The sequence below is a fragment of the Emys orbicularis genome, chromosome 1 (assembly GCF_028017835.1).
Source record: "Emys orbicularis isolate rEmyOrb1 chromosome 1, rEmyOrb1.hap1, whole genome shotgun sequence".
Classification (NCBI taxonomy): Eukaryota; Metazoa; Chordata; order Testudines; family Emydidae; genus Emys; species Emys orbicularis.
In genome coordinates, this window is record NC_088683.1 from 115735967 (window position 1) to 115752199 (window position 16233).

Here is a 16233-nt window from a genome sequence, read left to right on the forward strand (position 1 = left end):
CTGTCTGGGCATGGGGGTGTGGCTAAGGGTCGGGGCAGTCAGGGGACAGGTAGGGGGTAGGGTCCTAGGGAGGCAGTTACAGTGGGGGGGTCTCAGGAGGGGGCAGTCAGGAGACAAGGAGCACGGAAGCTTAGATAGGGGGTGGAGTCCTGGGGGGCAGTTAGGGGCAGGATCCCAAGGGGGGGGGCAGTCAGGGGACAAGGAGCAGGGGGGGGTTGAGTTCTGAGGGGGGCAGTCAGGGGGCAGGAAGTGGGAGGGAGTGGATCGGGGTGGGGCTTGGGCGAGGCTCCCTGCGTGCACACCCAAATGAAATGTGCTGTGCACGCCTGTGACCAGAATGCAAAGGCAAAATCGTTTCCCATATGCTTTACAAGTGAGTTTCCTTCTCTGTGGTTATGAGCACTTCCTTGGCTGATGGGGATGAAATCCTGTATTCTGCTTTGGGGCTCTCCAATGGTTCAGACACGCTAGCCCGGTGCTTCTTTGGCTGAGGCAAGTCCTCCGCTGGGGAAGTGAGTTGCATTAGCCTCTGCAGAGAGACAGGCAGACAGAGGGAATCTCTGTTAATTAAACTGATAAACTGACACCCAATAGCAATCCACAGTAATTGCTGTGGGCAAAGGCATTTCAGAGAGCTAACGCTCCACATTCCATTCCTTTCCCCCGTCTTCTCTCTCTCTCTCTCACACACACACACACACACACACACACACACACACACACACACACTCTCTTTACTTTTCTGATCTTTAGCCAGTTCTCATCCATGATTATTCAACCTCCAGGCTTACAATGTTGCTATTTGTTTACATTTTGGGACACATGTATCGCAAGGCGCACTAGAGATGTATTTATGGGAGGAGGGACGGTTTTCTGTTTAAGGCACAGGAGTGGGAATCAGTACACCAGGGTTCTATTCCTGGTTCTGCCTCACATCTCCAGTGGCCTCAGACAAGCCCCTTGCGACTTCATTTTTCTGTGGTGCTGAGTAGTCACAACTTCCGCTGACTTCAATGGGAGTTGTGGCTCCTCTGAACTCATCCGATTCGAAGGGCTGATAATAAAGAATTGCTGCTCAGTCCCAGATCCAGTTCACGTCAATAGAAAAATCAGCATCTTCAGCTCTTTGTACCCGTGTCATCAACTGTAATACAGGGTTACTAACACTGCCCTCCTTACAGGGGTCCTGGGAGGCTTTCATTAGAGGCTGTGCCATGCTTTGCGATCATTGGATGGAAAACACGAGGTAATATTATCCCACTGCACACACCTACCCACAGAGCAGTGCCATAGAGAGAGATGCTTTTAGCTATAGATCTCCCCCCCCTCCATGTTTCTAGCATTCGTCTCACACCCTATACCCTTCTGAGACCCTGCACTCCCTGGGACTACCACAACGAAGTGTTTCTCGGTGGTTTTCAGATTCATTGAGCATCAAAACATTTCTCTAACAGACATTGATATTCATAGCTACATGTGTCTTTCTACTCAGACTGTCTGGCTCAGCACACACCACTCATCTGATCACATGCTTACAGACCGCATCACAAACAGGGCTGAGCAATTAACTCATTTCTATAACTAATTTTGACAATCTCTCTCTCTGTTTGTGAATTGCCTGCCAACAGATTGTTGTTTTTTTCTAATTTGTTCAAAAATATTGATCCAGTAATTTCTGGCATAGTTCTTGGCCTGTAGCTTGTTTGGAATTTGAGCTGTTTTTAGCTGGTCACATAAGGTAACAATGTTTGTTTCCTGATTGGCCCAGTGGACCTCTGGGAGTCAGCTTGCTGGTGTGAATGTCACAATTACCAATTAGAAATGTGCTTTCCATGAATATACTGCAATAGTCACTTGATATACAGTATGCTGGTCCTTGGAGCTTTGCAGCCAGTACATGCATTTCTTAAAATATTCATAGGCAGTGAAAGAAAGAGGAACACAAGCGCCGTCAGGGAGACTCCGTTTCAAAATCAGAACAATTATTCATTGAGGATTTTTCATTTTGGGGGGGCGGGAAGGAGGTGGACAGATCCCTTCCTGCATTTCTAATCCATGTCCTCAGAAGCTTCTTTATAAAGAGGCAGTTAAAAAGTCCATGGAAGTTATATCTGACATAATACAAAGTGAGAGGTAAACAAAAAATATCTCTTATCTGTAACTTGACTAAATCAGTCACTTGAGCACACTTATAAATTAGCACTAATGTATCATAATAAAATATTTGGCACCTACAGGAACTTTTTGGCTGTAGATCTCCAAATGCTTATTAAAGGTGGAGAAGTATCATTCCCATTTTACAGCTGGGAAAGTTAAGTCACAAAGGCCCCCATCTACCTTTAATATCAGACAGTTTAACATCTTTCAGCTGTGTAAGCTGGTTGTGTTGTAGACTAGGTAACTGAAGTCTTGTCTACACACAAGTTTTACCACTTTAATTATATCGGTCTCGTTAATGCAATAACAACCCCTCCAGTGTGAGGACAGCTATAGTTTCCCCAGGGACTGCACCTTGATGTGGTGTGTATGCTTCTGTGCTCCAGGTACCCTGAGAGCTATGTTGGCAGGTGTAGAACTCGTGGTAGGGTCACCCAAGACAGAAAGGTCAAAGGGTAGGAGCCAAATTAAAGGCAGTCCACGGGTCTTACAAAAACGCTCTGTTACAGAAACAGCCCGGAGACCAGATGAATCTGTCACAGATTTGCAAATACAAATAACAACTGTGGAGAACCATGATGTGCAACAAGGTAGCTGGATTTGCTGGTTGATCAGTACTGACATTCTGATGCTGGAGAATCAAATCCACAAGGAAATGGGGTATCTTCACAGCTAAAAGTAAGTCAAGAATTGGGAGTTGGAATGTTAGATCCCCTGCCCAGCTGACCCCCGTTCCCACGGTTGGCTGGAGTTGGGTAAGAAGCAGATGTGGCTACAGGTTTTTTGGCTGCATAGAGTCTGTTCGAGCACCGTGACCTTGGACTGGAGGCAGCGTCTTATCTTTGGGCTGAGCTGAGGCATTGAGTTAACCCGTTCTCTTCTCCCTTCCTCCCCCTTCGGTCTCTCGCAACCTGCAAAGGAATCTTCCACTCCACACTCACACCTTTAACCCTTTAACCCTTCCCAAAATGCCTTGCAATGCTTGCAACAGCATTAGCAACATACAATGCTGATCTGCCTCCGCAGGGGACCCCTTCAGGGACGGGACCACTGGGTTGTGACAAGAGCACAGGTAGACTGACACAAATTATCAGAGAAATGAAAATCTTTGTCCTAAGTATACTTGGACTGACTGAGAAAAGGTGGACTGGACCCATCTAATTATCATTGGAAGGCATGGTTGAAGAGAAGATGATAAACATTGGGAAGGTTAAGTTTAGCAAGGAAGCTACTACAACACTGAAGGAATGGGTTTCTGCACATTCAAGAATACTGACCGCTCGCTTTATGACAAACCAAGCAAAAGTCACACTTGTTCAGTGTTATGCACCTAACAATGATTGCAATGAACAAGGCAAAGATTGTTTCTATGAAAGGTTGCAGAGCGTCCTTGGCAAGATCAATAAATATGATATTATCTCTATGGGAGATCTAAATACACAGGTTGGCGATGATAATACTGGATCTGAGCACATGATGGGCAGAAATGGCATATTAGAACAAACTGACAATGGAAAATGTTTTTATAATTCTGTGTCCTATGCAATCTATGCATTTTCACACAAGGAAAGACAAACTGACGTGGAGGTAAAATGATGGCTTCACCCAGAAACAGCTTGATCATGTTGCCTTTAGTAGGTGCTAGAGAAGATCACAGTTGAACACCAGGCTGTATAGGAGTGCTAGTATTAGAAGTGACCACCATCTTGTTATTGGGACAATCAAAATAAAACAACAAAAAATAACAACACTCAAGGTAGAAGGTATGTATGATACTAGAAAGTTAGTAGATCCAACAGTGAAGGCACATTTCAAGATGAAATTTAGCAATAGATTTGAAGAGTTAAAGACACAGATGGATGACAGAAAAACAATGGGAGTTTTTCAAAGAAGCAAGTCAGGATGCATCCAGGATTACCATGTGGGATGAGACTATCTAAGAAAGAAGAATGGCTCCAACCAAATACATGGAAGCTAGTTGAATAGAGGAAAGAATTAAAGAAGAGAAAGCAACAAGAATGAGACAGCAGTAAAAGAACTATTCTGCAACAAGAATATGCGGACAGAGACAAGGAAGTTAAAAGATTAGCCAGAAGAGATCATAGAGAATGGATGAAAAATAAAGCAAGAGACACTGCGGAGGCACATAGGAGAGAGGATTCTAAAAAGTTCTCTAGTAAAACAACTGACATCACAATGCTCTAATCTTTGTAGAATTGTGTAGAAAAGCTCAAGACTGTATGATTTCAACCATAAAGGATGGACAGAGTGCCTGTTGGATGGTACATTTCCAGGCTGTGCTAAACCAGCCAGAACCATTAACACATACTGAGAAACGTGAAGACATAGAGGTCTTATCTACATCACTACAAGTAATCACATCAGAGGAAGGAACTAAGGCTATAAACCAGCTGAAGAGTGTTAAAGCACCAGGCTAGGATAAAACAAATGCTGAAATGTTAAATGCTGGGGAGGAAGAGATGGTCAATTACATGTGCAGGCAGTTGAAGAGTGGTCTGAACAAGGGACACCCATCCAAAGATTGGAGAAGAGGTGTTATCTGCAAAATCCCTGAAAAGGTAGAACAGCTTATTTGTGATAAGTAGAGAAGGGTGATACTCCTAGCTGTACCTGGGAAAGTGTTTTGTATTATCATTTTGAATGGGATGAAAACTGCTATTGATAAAGTACTCAGGGAAGAACAGGCTGGATTTCAATCTGGTAGGTCATGTTCGGAACAGATTTTCACCTTGAGAAGATTCATTGAGAAAGTTGCATCACATGGGTCAGCAGACTGAGGACTCAGTGATTCATAGATGCCAAGGGCAGAAGGGACCATTGTGATCATCTAGTCTGACTTCCTTTATAACACAGGCCATAGAACTTATATTTTAGAAAAACATCCAATCTTGAATTAAAAATTGTGAGTGAAGGAGAATCCACCAGGACCTTTGTGATCAGACAGAGACTGCTATGGTGGTTTGGCCATAACATCAGGTTACCCGTAGCAGAAGCACAAGGTATGTCTTAAATTGGATTCTTCCTGGGGGGAAAAGAAGGCATGGAGGACAATGAATGACTCATTGCAGGATGACTGAAAATGATGTTGCCATCATGGAGTCTACATATTAATGAGTCAAACATCTTGCTCTGGACAGACAGCAGTGGGGAAAATGGGTTGCTTCATGCGCCACTAGGCTCAGGAGATTCCACAGCTAAAAGCTAAGAACAGTTCCACTAGTATAAAAGTGCTTATACCAGTCTAGCTTATTCTAGTGTGGGAAGGCGATTAAGGTATACCCACAAAAGGCACCTTTATACCAATATAACTGCATCCACATTAAGGATTGGGGAGGACTTAGCCAAGGAGAGCCTCACTGAGATGTCCTCCTCTGAGCCCCATTCTGTGAGTTTTATCATAGGAGGCGATCCTGACCACTGTTTTGTGTATCGCCCATTGACCATGGACCCATAACTCCTCATACAGGCAAATCTTCCAATGAAGTCACTGGGAATTTTGCCTGAGTAAGGGCTTCAGGATTTGGGCTCCTATAAACTGGCAGCTACCAAATGAAAGTACCTTTGTCCCACAAAGCCTCACCACATCACCTTCAGCCTCAGCTTCAAATGACCCTGCTGCTTCCCCATTTTCTACAGCATCCCGTCCAAAACATTCCTCTTTCTTTTTAAAACTCTCCATGGACTTGTTCCAGCCAAATGCACAATTCTGGTTTCTCTCTGCACTCCTTCCAAATCCCTCCATTCATCTACACTGGCCTCTTGCCTATCCTTTCATGGTCTCAAATGATATTGGCAAGAGAGCCTTCTCTTACACAGCTCCTTCCAGTCTCATCACATTACAACTCTCAGCTAGAGAATCAAAGGGCTGACAGGAAAAGGGATGCATTGGAAAGAACTGACAGATATGGTCACATGCCTATAGAGGAGAGGTAGTTAGGAGACATTTCTACTTGGTCACCACATTGATTCACTATATTCTTTTTGAAGCACTTCCAAACAGTTCGGGCCAGATTCTCCATTTCCCTGCATCTCGTGTCATCATTTTACACTAGTGCAAATTGCTCCCATTCTAACTTATGCCAACTTTACACAGATGTAACCAACGAACACGGTGCCAGGCCTCAGTGAACCAGGTCTATCACTTTAAAGAAATGTTACGCACTGAATTGTCTGAATGACATTCACGATCGTGAAAACTGCTGTACTGACAGTGCCACAGATCAAGGACAGCATGGGCAGCATAAGGACTACCTTGATCCCCACTGTCCCACTCGTGTGTCTCAAATGTGATCCACAGTGACCACCTCTGGGAGCAGGAGGGTACTTTATTCCCCACACCTCTATTCATCTGTGGCCTCTCTTCTAAGCCTCTTAACAAGAGGTTCAATTAGGGCCAGTTGCTGAGATGGTTTCGTACTAGTACAGTAGAACCTCAGCGTTACGGACATCGGAGTTATGAACTGACCGGTCAACCACACACCTCATTTGGAACTGGAAGTATGCAACCAGGCAGCAGCAGAGACAAAAAAACCAAAACCCAATTACAGTGCAGTTCTGTACTAAATGTAAACTACTAAAAAAAATAAAGGGAAAGCAACATTCTTCTTCTGCATAGTAAAGTTTCAAAGCTGTATTCATCAGAGAATATCAGGGTTGAAAGGGACCTCAGGAGGTCATCTACTCCAACCCCCTGCTCAAAGCAGGACCAGTTCCCAACTAAATCATCCCAGCCAGGGCTTTGTCAAGCCTGACCTTAAAAACCTCTAAGGAAGGAGATTCCACCACCTCCCTAGGTAACCCATTCCAGTGCTTCACCACCCTCCTAGTGAAAAAAAGTTTTTCCTAATATTCAACCTAAACCTCCCCCACTGCAACTTGAGACCATTACTCCTTGTTCTGTCATCGGGTACCACTGAGAACAGTCTAGATCCATCCTCTTTGGAACCCCCTTTCAGGTAGTTGAAAGCAGCTATCAAATCGCCCCTCATTCTTCTCTTCTGCAGACTAAACAATCCCAGTTCCCTCAGCCTCTCCTCATAAGTCATGTGCTCCAGACCCCTAATCATTTTTGTTGCCCTCCGCTGGACTCTATCCAATTTTTCCACATCCTCCTTGTAGTGTGGGGCCCAAAACTGGACACAGTACTCTAGATGAGGCCTCACCAATGTCGAGTAGAGGGGAATGATCACGTCCCTCGATCTGCTGGCAATGCCCCTACTTATACAGCCCAAAATGCCATTAGCCTTCTGGGCAACAAGGGCACACTGACTCATATCCAGCTTCTCGTCCACTGTAACCAGTAGGTCCTTTTCTGCAAAACTGCTTCCTAGCCATTCAGTCCCTAGTCTGTAACAGTGAATGGGATTCTTCCGTCCTAAGTGCAGAACTCTGCACTTGTCCTTGTTGAACCTTATCGGGTTTCTTTTGGCCCAATCCTCTAATTTGTCGAGGTCCCTCTGTATCCTATCCCTATCCTCCAGCGTATCTACCACTCCTCCCAGTTTAGTGTCATCTGCAAACTTGCTGAGAGTGCAGTCCACACCATCCTCCAGATCATTAATGAAGATATTGAACAAAACCGGCCCCAGGACCAACCCTTGGGGCACTCTGCTTGAAACCGGCTGCCAACTAAACATGGAGCCGTCGATCACTACTTGTTGAGCCCGATGATCTAGCCAGCTTGCTATCCACCTTATAGTCCATTCATCCAGCCCATACTTCTTTAACTTGCTGGGAAGAATACTGTGGGAGACTGTATCGAAAGCTTTGCTAAAGTCAAGGAATTAAGTCAATGTTCAATTCTAATCTTTTGAAAGAACAACCATAATGTTTTGTTCAGAGTTACGAACGTTTCAGAATTACGAACAACCTCCATTCCCAAGGGTTCATAACTCTGAGGTTCTATTGTACTGGATGGAGACCATCTATTCCTTTCACACAAGCCAATGGGAAGCACTCACACAGTCTTCAGTAACTGATGACCTGGGCTGGATTTGAATCTGGGACCTAGAAGTTCTGGACCTTCTTTTACCTTCTTTAGTGAGCCCCTGGTTTTCAGCAGGATGAAAATGACGTAGAGTGGAATGCAGATCAGGGAAGAGAGAGCCATCAACCAGCCCAGAGCGTAGCCCCACGGAGGGTACACGTACCAGTTGTTATATTTGAGGGGGGTGTACTTGATCAGTGAAAATAGGAAAGTCACCTGAGGAATGAAGAACATAAAAGTCAGAATAGTAGGTGGGTACATGGTGAGTCAGAAACAGGTGGTGAGAGACGGTTCCTGACAAGGGATGTATAAGCAGTAGAAGATTTGTGATCTCCTTACCTAGTTATATCCTTGTTCGTAAGTGTTTGGGAGTTGGAAATAATGTCATGGGTATGTACACTGCTGTTACTTACCAGCCTTAGCTGAGTTTTGAAACTTTTTTTTTGGTTTTTGGAATTTTCCCTCCCCGCTGTGCTGTTTTCCATTCACCAACCCCTCCACTCTCCTGAACCTTTGGGATGTGAGTCTCTGTGCTCTTCTACCTCCTATCAGCCACCTTTCCAGTCCCTACCCAAATCCTTACCTCGCCTTGCCCTCTCCAACATGGATCCTCTAAACCTCCAGGAAATTCCCTCTCTCTCCAATGTATGTGTAGGAGGAAGGTCCTTATTTGTAAGCTCTCTGTAGTCAGGGTGCAGAAACTCTGGAGCAGCCAATCAGGGGCTGCAGTTTGGGTACTGTCTCTGGTGACTCCTGGCTTAGTCATGCCTCTGACAGGACTGACGTTTGAGCACTGAGAACAGCCCTGGGGCACCCAAGGCCCTCTCTGAAAATATTCGTTGAAAGATGATCTCTCAGCCAGCACCCAGCCCTATAGAGCACTCAAACCACTGAGCTCTCAGCAACTCATGCATGACCAAGCAGCAGCTCTGAAAACTCCCTGATTGTTTTCAACTCCCACTGGAGCCCTCAGGTGGCAGCTCCAAAAGCTATTTGTGCCTATCCAAGCTGTTGAAGATTTTGGCCATAGTGCCTGATCCTGACCCCATTGAGGTCAATGGCAAACAAATGTCATGACGTTCATGGGAGCAGGTTTAGGCCCATACCATCTGCTGAAATCAATGAAAACGGAACTGGGCAGGAGACAAAAATAGTTAATATCTTCCCTTAATTATAAACTGTTTTCTTCAAACATAGTTGGTGGGTGCATTTTCAAGGTGATTTGACTTTATGGAAAGCAAGGTGCAGGAGCAAGATGTTTTTGAACTACCGGGAGTCATAGAAATGTAGACAGAAGAGAACATTTCAGAACAAGGTAATTCTTTAATGGGCTGAAATTCAAAAATGATTTGATCAATTCCCTTCAGGCTTTGCAGATACATTCTCCTTTGCCTGCAGAATAAATATGCCAATTTTCAGGCTAAATGAAATTTCCAGACCTAAGACAAGGCTTTACAATGGAAATTGATTCCAGCTTCAACTACGGAGAAGCTACTGTTCCTCCACAGCAATTCTATGAAACAATAGTGCACCCTCAAATTCTCTTCTTCACTCAGATTCTAGGATCCCTGTACAAACATGCCTCACCATAGTTTGTACCTACCAGGCAAACACCAGGGGTGACAACCTGCCAGCACATCTTAATCAGCGGCGACGGCCGATAACCAATCATGTCCTCGATGTTGTCATAGAAACGGTCTGCACCTTGACCACCAGAGGAAAGGACAGAGAAAGAGAGGTAAAGGGGGTGAGAATTTTTGTTCTTCAGAAATTACTCATGCCAAGTCCAGGTTTAGTTATGCTTTACTAAAATGGAAGCTCTAATTCCATACAGCAGGGGTTTATTTGGTCCTCCAGGTTTTCAGAATTTCTGGAATTCAGGCCACTTATTTAGATGCCTAAATATGGAGATCGCAAATAACGCCCCTATACCTATGGGGCAAGAGGGGCAGTTGTCCCTTGCTAGACCTTGGTTTTCACCCTCACCCATGCTCCATTATGTCTTCCACTTTTTGCCCTCCCCTTCTCCCACCCCCACCCCCCCTTGGGATGGGGTCATCAGGAAAGCAAATTTTGCCCACCTGAATTTTTCTGAAATGACCCCTATGGCTAGGTGTCTCACTTTAGGCACCGACTCTTAACAATTTGGGCCTAAAAGAACTCCCTAACCTAGCTGAACCCCCGCCCCCGCAGAATAAACCTGTGGGTGTACACAGGCTTTGTAATGTGCCCCGTAGGTCAACAAGAGACAGTTCTGTTAGATTAACTGTGTGGCTCTGGGTAGAGGGGCTCTCTGAAGAATATTCTGCCCTAGTAACCAGATGGATACATCTGGGGCTTTCAGCTTAATTGTCCTAGCTGGTTTCTAGGGCTGGTCCAATATTTTCCCTCAAAATGTTTTTTAAGGCAAATTGGGTCTTTGACAAAGCAAACTTTTCCATGAAGTGTCAACTTTCCATAGAAAAGTTTGACCTTTTTTGTTTAAAATCTGAAAACTTTTTGCTGCAATAAAAAAAAAAAATCTATTTGCAAATGTTGACATGGTGCTTAATGGGAGTTGAAGTGGATGGCTCATGCCCTCATTGTCTGTGGCTGGGTTCCCCAGCTGTATTACATCTTCCATGGTGCACCACATCCATGTAATTCCCATGATGCACTGCAGTGGCTCAGTAAAGAGGGGAGATTGGGGCATATAAAGGGATAGATAGTCTGGCCATGAGGCAGCATTTCTGAATTTCTGATTTTGGGCACAAATATTCAGTGTGGTGGGTTTCTTTTTTTCTCCTGAAAAGTTGAAATTTTCCATACGGGGGAAAAAGCTTTTTTTGGACCAGCTTTACTGATATCACTTTCCAGGTTCAAACAGGACCATGGAATAGTATGTGTGACATTGCACAATCTTTCCACAGGAACACATTGTGATGTTAAATACAGCCTGGGCAAATTCATCCCTGGTGTAAATCTGCTGAAGTCAATAGAGTATCATGAACAGAACATAAGAACAGCCATACCAAAGGTCCATCTAGTCCAGTATCCTGTCTTCTGACAGTGACCAATGCCATGTGACCCAGAGGGAACGAACAGAACAGGTAATCTTCAAGTGGATCCATCCCGTCACCCATTCCCAGCTTCTGGCAAACAGAGGCTAGGGACACAATCCCTGCACATCCTGGTTAATAGTCATTGACGGGCCTATCCTCCATGAATTGATCTAGTTCTTTTTTGAACCCTGTTATAGTCTTGGCCCTCACAACATCTTCTGGCAAAGAGTTCCACATGCTGTGCATTGTATGAAGAAAAACGTTCATCCTGGATTTCTCTACAGGATCAAGTGGAAGGGAAATCCTGGATGACTGGAAAAGAGCTCTTTTTCAAAAGCAAATATACCAAACAATAGCAAGGAGAACACAGAAGACATCTCTGCCCAGGAATCCATATTCTACTAATTATATTTAGTAGTAGTATCGTTAATGTTTCCTTTTCCAAATGTATTCCAGATAAACACCATTTTCTGTGGTTCCAGCGCACCCATTGTAAGCAGTGGATGATGCAGTGGAACACGGTGGGACCTGACATGAATGGATTTGGAGTGCCCTTGAACATGAGGTTTGCATGATCTACCTTTCACAAGCAAATGACAAAGTAATCAGGCTGAAGAAGGACTATATGCATTACGGGAGGAAATGCCCTAAAGATCTCCCCAAAGCGATCTTTGCTGGAAGGAACAGACATGTCTGCTTTTATCCTGCGCATCCTAAGAGTTGCCAGACTGGAACAAAGCAATAGTCCATGAACCCTAATATCTCCTCTGCAAGTGACCAGTGTTGGATGTTTTAGAAGACATAAAAACCCCATTGACAGTTCCCCTAATTTTGCAAACCTATATCCAGAGGGGAAGTTTCTTTCTGAACCCAGCTGGTGATCTGTTTATGCCCTGAAGCATCAGGATGCAGAGCCCTTATAATGTTTTCTCTAGCCTATAAGAACCGCAGATGCTGTTCAAGTTCAAATGTGTCTAATCCATTTTTGAAGTTATTAAATTTTGGTTTTCTCAAGACTATCCAGCAATGGTGAGTTCCTCAGGTTAATTATATGGTGCATTAGGGGAAAAAAGATTTCCTTCAATCCATTTTAAATTTGTGGCTCTCTGTCTCCCCTTGTTCTTGTATTATGAGAAAAGATAAAAAGGTGCAATTGCTCATACAGTAACTACCATCCTCAGTTTGATTGCCCTTCTTTCTCTAATTTGAGATGAACTCACCAAAGCCAAAAGCAGAATTCAACTATACAACCCATTCATAGAGTAGCATAATCATCATTTGCAGTCCTATAGAACCTTTCATTTGAGGATCTCAAAGCACTTTACAAAAGTAGATATTATTGTCCCTATTCTATCGAGGAGTAACCTGAGGCACAGAGAAGCCAAATAACTTGTCCAAGATCTGCCCAGCTAAGCAATAGGAAAGCCCAGAATGGAAACCACGGCCCAAATCCTTAGCTGGTGCACACTGGCATAGCTCCAGTTGAGGATCTGGCCCAAGTTCTTCAGACTCTCTGTTCTCTGAGCTATCCACTGAACAGCCGTGTTGTCTGTTTTATTCTCTCTTTTCTTAATGAAGCCTCAATCACATCTTCAACTAGCACCACACACTGAGCAGACACCTTCACTGACATGACCATAGTGATGCCAGGATCTCTTTTCTGAGAGGATGAAACAAATTCAGAAGCCATCAGTGCATGTGGGTATTTTAAATTCTTCTTCTCAACATGCATTTCTTGGCACTTGTCTACACTGGAATTCATCAGCCATGGTGTTGGCTCATTTCAAAAGTGGCTCAAAAAGTCATTTCAGTTCAGGATGGGATAGAGGGGAGCGGGGGAGTAGAAGTGTGAGCTACCAGGACTTGGGAGTCTGCAGATTAAATTATAAGCAATCTGCACAGTAAGCAGAGACATAGCTCTGAAATGTCACATGCAAATGTAGAGCAAGAATAGATCATAGTGGACGGGAAAGCTGCTAAAGTGGATACTTGCCTCAGATAACCAGTCCCTGTTATTCCAAAGCAGAAGGCAGAGCTGAGGAGAAGACTCCAGGATGGACAAGAAGCCGCTGGGGAAGCTATTTGAAAAGATCAGGTTGACAGTTAACCTTCCATGGAACAGAAACATGGGCTCTAAGGAAAGTGATGAAGAATGAAGCAGAGAGATGGTGCATGTGTGAGTGGGAAGAAACCAAGGGACAGTTTACTGACCATGAAAATGCTATAGTCATGGGCAAGAGTGAGCTGTGTCATGAGGTGGGAGAACTGGAAACCAGCACAAGGCACGGGCAAAGAGAATTCATTGAAGGCGAACAAAGGGAAAGACACTGGCAGTCTCCAATGCAAACCTTATGTGGCAATATTTAGACCAGGATAAAGTCCCCAGAGGCCTTCACCTTGCCCGAAATAGAGGGAGACTGATGAGGAGGCATTAAAGACATGAGTTTGCAAAGCATAACCAGAGAGAAGCTAAAATATGGCAGTCTGGCAAAGAGGCAGCAGAGCCCTCTAAGCAACCCATCCATTGGATGGCAGGGAAAGCACAAGTACCTGTTCAGCAGGCTAAAGCTGCAGAAGGGAAAGGAAAGCAGAAGAGTGAGTGGAGGCATGAGAGGGGAAGGAAAGAGCACCAGTCAGGGATGACGTTATGAAAGAGAAGAGGAGATGGCGAAGATTAGTTGTCCAGGAATCCATGCTGAAGATGGGAGGAGGGCCAAAAAAAAAAAAAAAAAAGTAATTCATTCTTATGTGTTAATTACATTGCTGTAGCACCCAATCACGATCAGGGCCCCATTCTGCTGGGCGTTGCACAAACACACGGGAAGACACCGAGTCCCTGCCCTGCGAGTTTACAATCACAATGACAGCAGAGCTCCTGAAACACAGCACCCCAGTGAGGTGGGAAGAACTCTCACGCCTCTCGATGGACTTGGTGCAGCTGGGGCTAGGGCACAGAACTGCTCCCTGTAGCTCCTCAATCCTAGACTGTGCAAACACACGGCCTGTTCCTGGCATAAATTAGACAAGTCTGGTGGATTCTCTACTAGACACTGACTGCTAATGGTCCCAAGGGGGTGTTGTGGCAGCCAGGGGTCACTGGGGCTATGCTCCCTTCCTCCGGCCTTATCTCCTGCACCGACTACAGGGAGAGGGGTTGGCATAAAGTCACTACAGCAACTACCCCCTCCTGAGGTTCTCCTATGCAGGTGGAATTCTCCAGTGGCTGGCTTCACTGCTTGCCAAAGGAGCAGTGTAAGGTATCACAATAGAGAAACAATGGCTTCTCTCTCTCCAAACTCAGTCTGACAGCGCTGCCTCAGCTTCCCTTTGGAAGGTTGTCTCCACAATCATAGGAGTTATAAACCTCTTCTCCTCCCCACCCACCCCTCCAAAAGAGCTTAATTCCTGCAGGAACTGATTATGGGCTTATCTTCATTGCAAAGTTTCACTCAAGTTATAACGTGAGTGTTGTCGCTTAGAGATCAGACATTTCCAGGCTTGGGGTCTAATACTTAGCCGTGCTGAGCACCCCCATCCCTCCTTGACTTTAGTGAGAGCTGCAGGCAGTCAGCACCTCTTAGAATCATATCTGACTTAATTGATCAGACCAGATGGATCATTATGTCCGGTATCTGATGGTCAGTGCTAGTGCTCCGGAGAAAGGGATAACCCATGCAGTTAGCCAGAGGAGTAATGCTCCATGAGGGTGGTGAGGGGGATCCCTAGTTCTTTGTCAATCTTTATATGCAGGAAGGAGCCCAGAGCTGTCGTAGCTGGACACACATTACAGAAATTAGTGAAAGAGTCCCATAAAGGGAGCTACTCTCCTCCCTCCCTCTTACTAAAAAGGGAACAGATCCTGGGGCCCAATCCCTGTGTGACTCTGTATCTCCACCAGGAGAAGGTCTGTTTGAGGGATGCATCCTAAAGGTGAAGCTCCCCAGGTGATCTTGTGAAAGAAAACCCGGGCTGTGTTTAAATTCTAGGGGGGAGGATTCCATTCATTCTAGGGCAATGAGATTTCATTCCCCCTATTGCAGGGCTTCTCAAACACTGCCAGGGCGTGGACCACATTTACAGACAGACGGCCTCCTGAGCATCACGCCTCCCCGTTCACAATTGCACAGGCCACATCCCTTCCCAACTGTGATCATATAACATCCTGGTGACAACCTCACCGATTGCTCATGTAGAAAAGAATTACTAGCAATGAAGTCAGGGCACTCTTAGCCTGTCTGTAATGGCATTGGATGTGTTATTCCTTGACTTTAGCAAAGCTTTTGATACGGTCTCCCACAGTATTCTTGCCGCCAAGTTAAAGAAGTATGGGCTGGATGAATGGACTGTAAGGTGGATAGAAAGCTGGCTAGATCGTCGGGCTCAAACGGGTAGTGATCAATGGCTCCATGTCTAGTTGGCAGCCGGTTTCAAGCGGAGTGCCCCAAGGGTCGGTCCTGGGGCCGGTTTTGTTTCATATCTTCATTAATGATCTGGAGGATGGTGTGGACTGCACTCTCAGCAAGTTTGCAGATGACACTAAACTGGGAGGCGTGGTAGATACGCTGGAGGGTAGGGATAGGATACAGAGGGACCTAGACAAATTGGAGGATTGGGCCAAAAGAAACCTGATGAGATTCAACAAGGACAAGTGCAGAGTCCTGCACGTAGGACGGAAGAATCCTATGCACTGCTACAGACTAGGGACCGAATGGCTAGGTAGCAGTTCTGCAGAAAAGGACCTAGGGGTCACAGTGGACGAGAAGCTGGATATGAGTCAACAGAGTGCTCTTGTTGCCAAGAAGGCTAATGGCATTTTGGGCTGTATAAGTAGGGGCATTGCCAGCAGATCGAGGGACGTGATTGTTCCCCTTTATGCGACATTGGTGAGGCCTCATCTGGAGTAGTGTGTCCAGTTTTGGGCCCCACACTACAAGAAGGATGTGGAAATATTGGAAAGAGTCCAGCGGAGGGCAACAAAAATGATTAGGGGTCTGGAGCGCATGACTTATGAGGAGAGGCTGAGGGAAC

At 45.2% G+C, this 16233-nt stretch overlaps 1 protein-coding gene across 1 annotated transcript in view; it reads right to left on the reverse strand.

Annotated features, from left to right (window-relative positions):
• Positions 1-367: 367 nt before the first annotated feature.
• Positions 368-16233, reverse strand: part of LOC135892459 (sodium- and chloride-dependent betaine transporter-like) — a 56988-nt gene continuing 41122 nt past the window's right edge. Inside the window, exons 12-14 of the mRNA XM_065420252.1 lie at positions 9768-9868; positions 8210-8380; positions 368-529 (exon numbers count right to left, since the gene is read on the reverse strand). Coding sequence (XP_065276324.1) covers positions 368-529; positions 8210-8380; positions 9768-9868 — 434 coding nt within the window. The remainder of the gene's footprint in view (positions 530-8209; positions 8381-9767; positions 9869-16233) is intronic.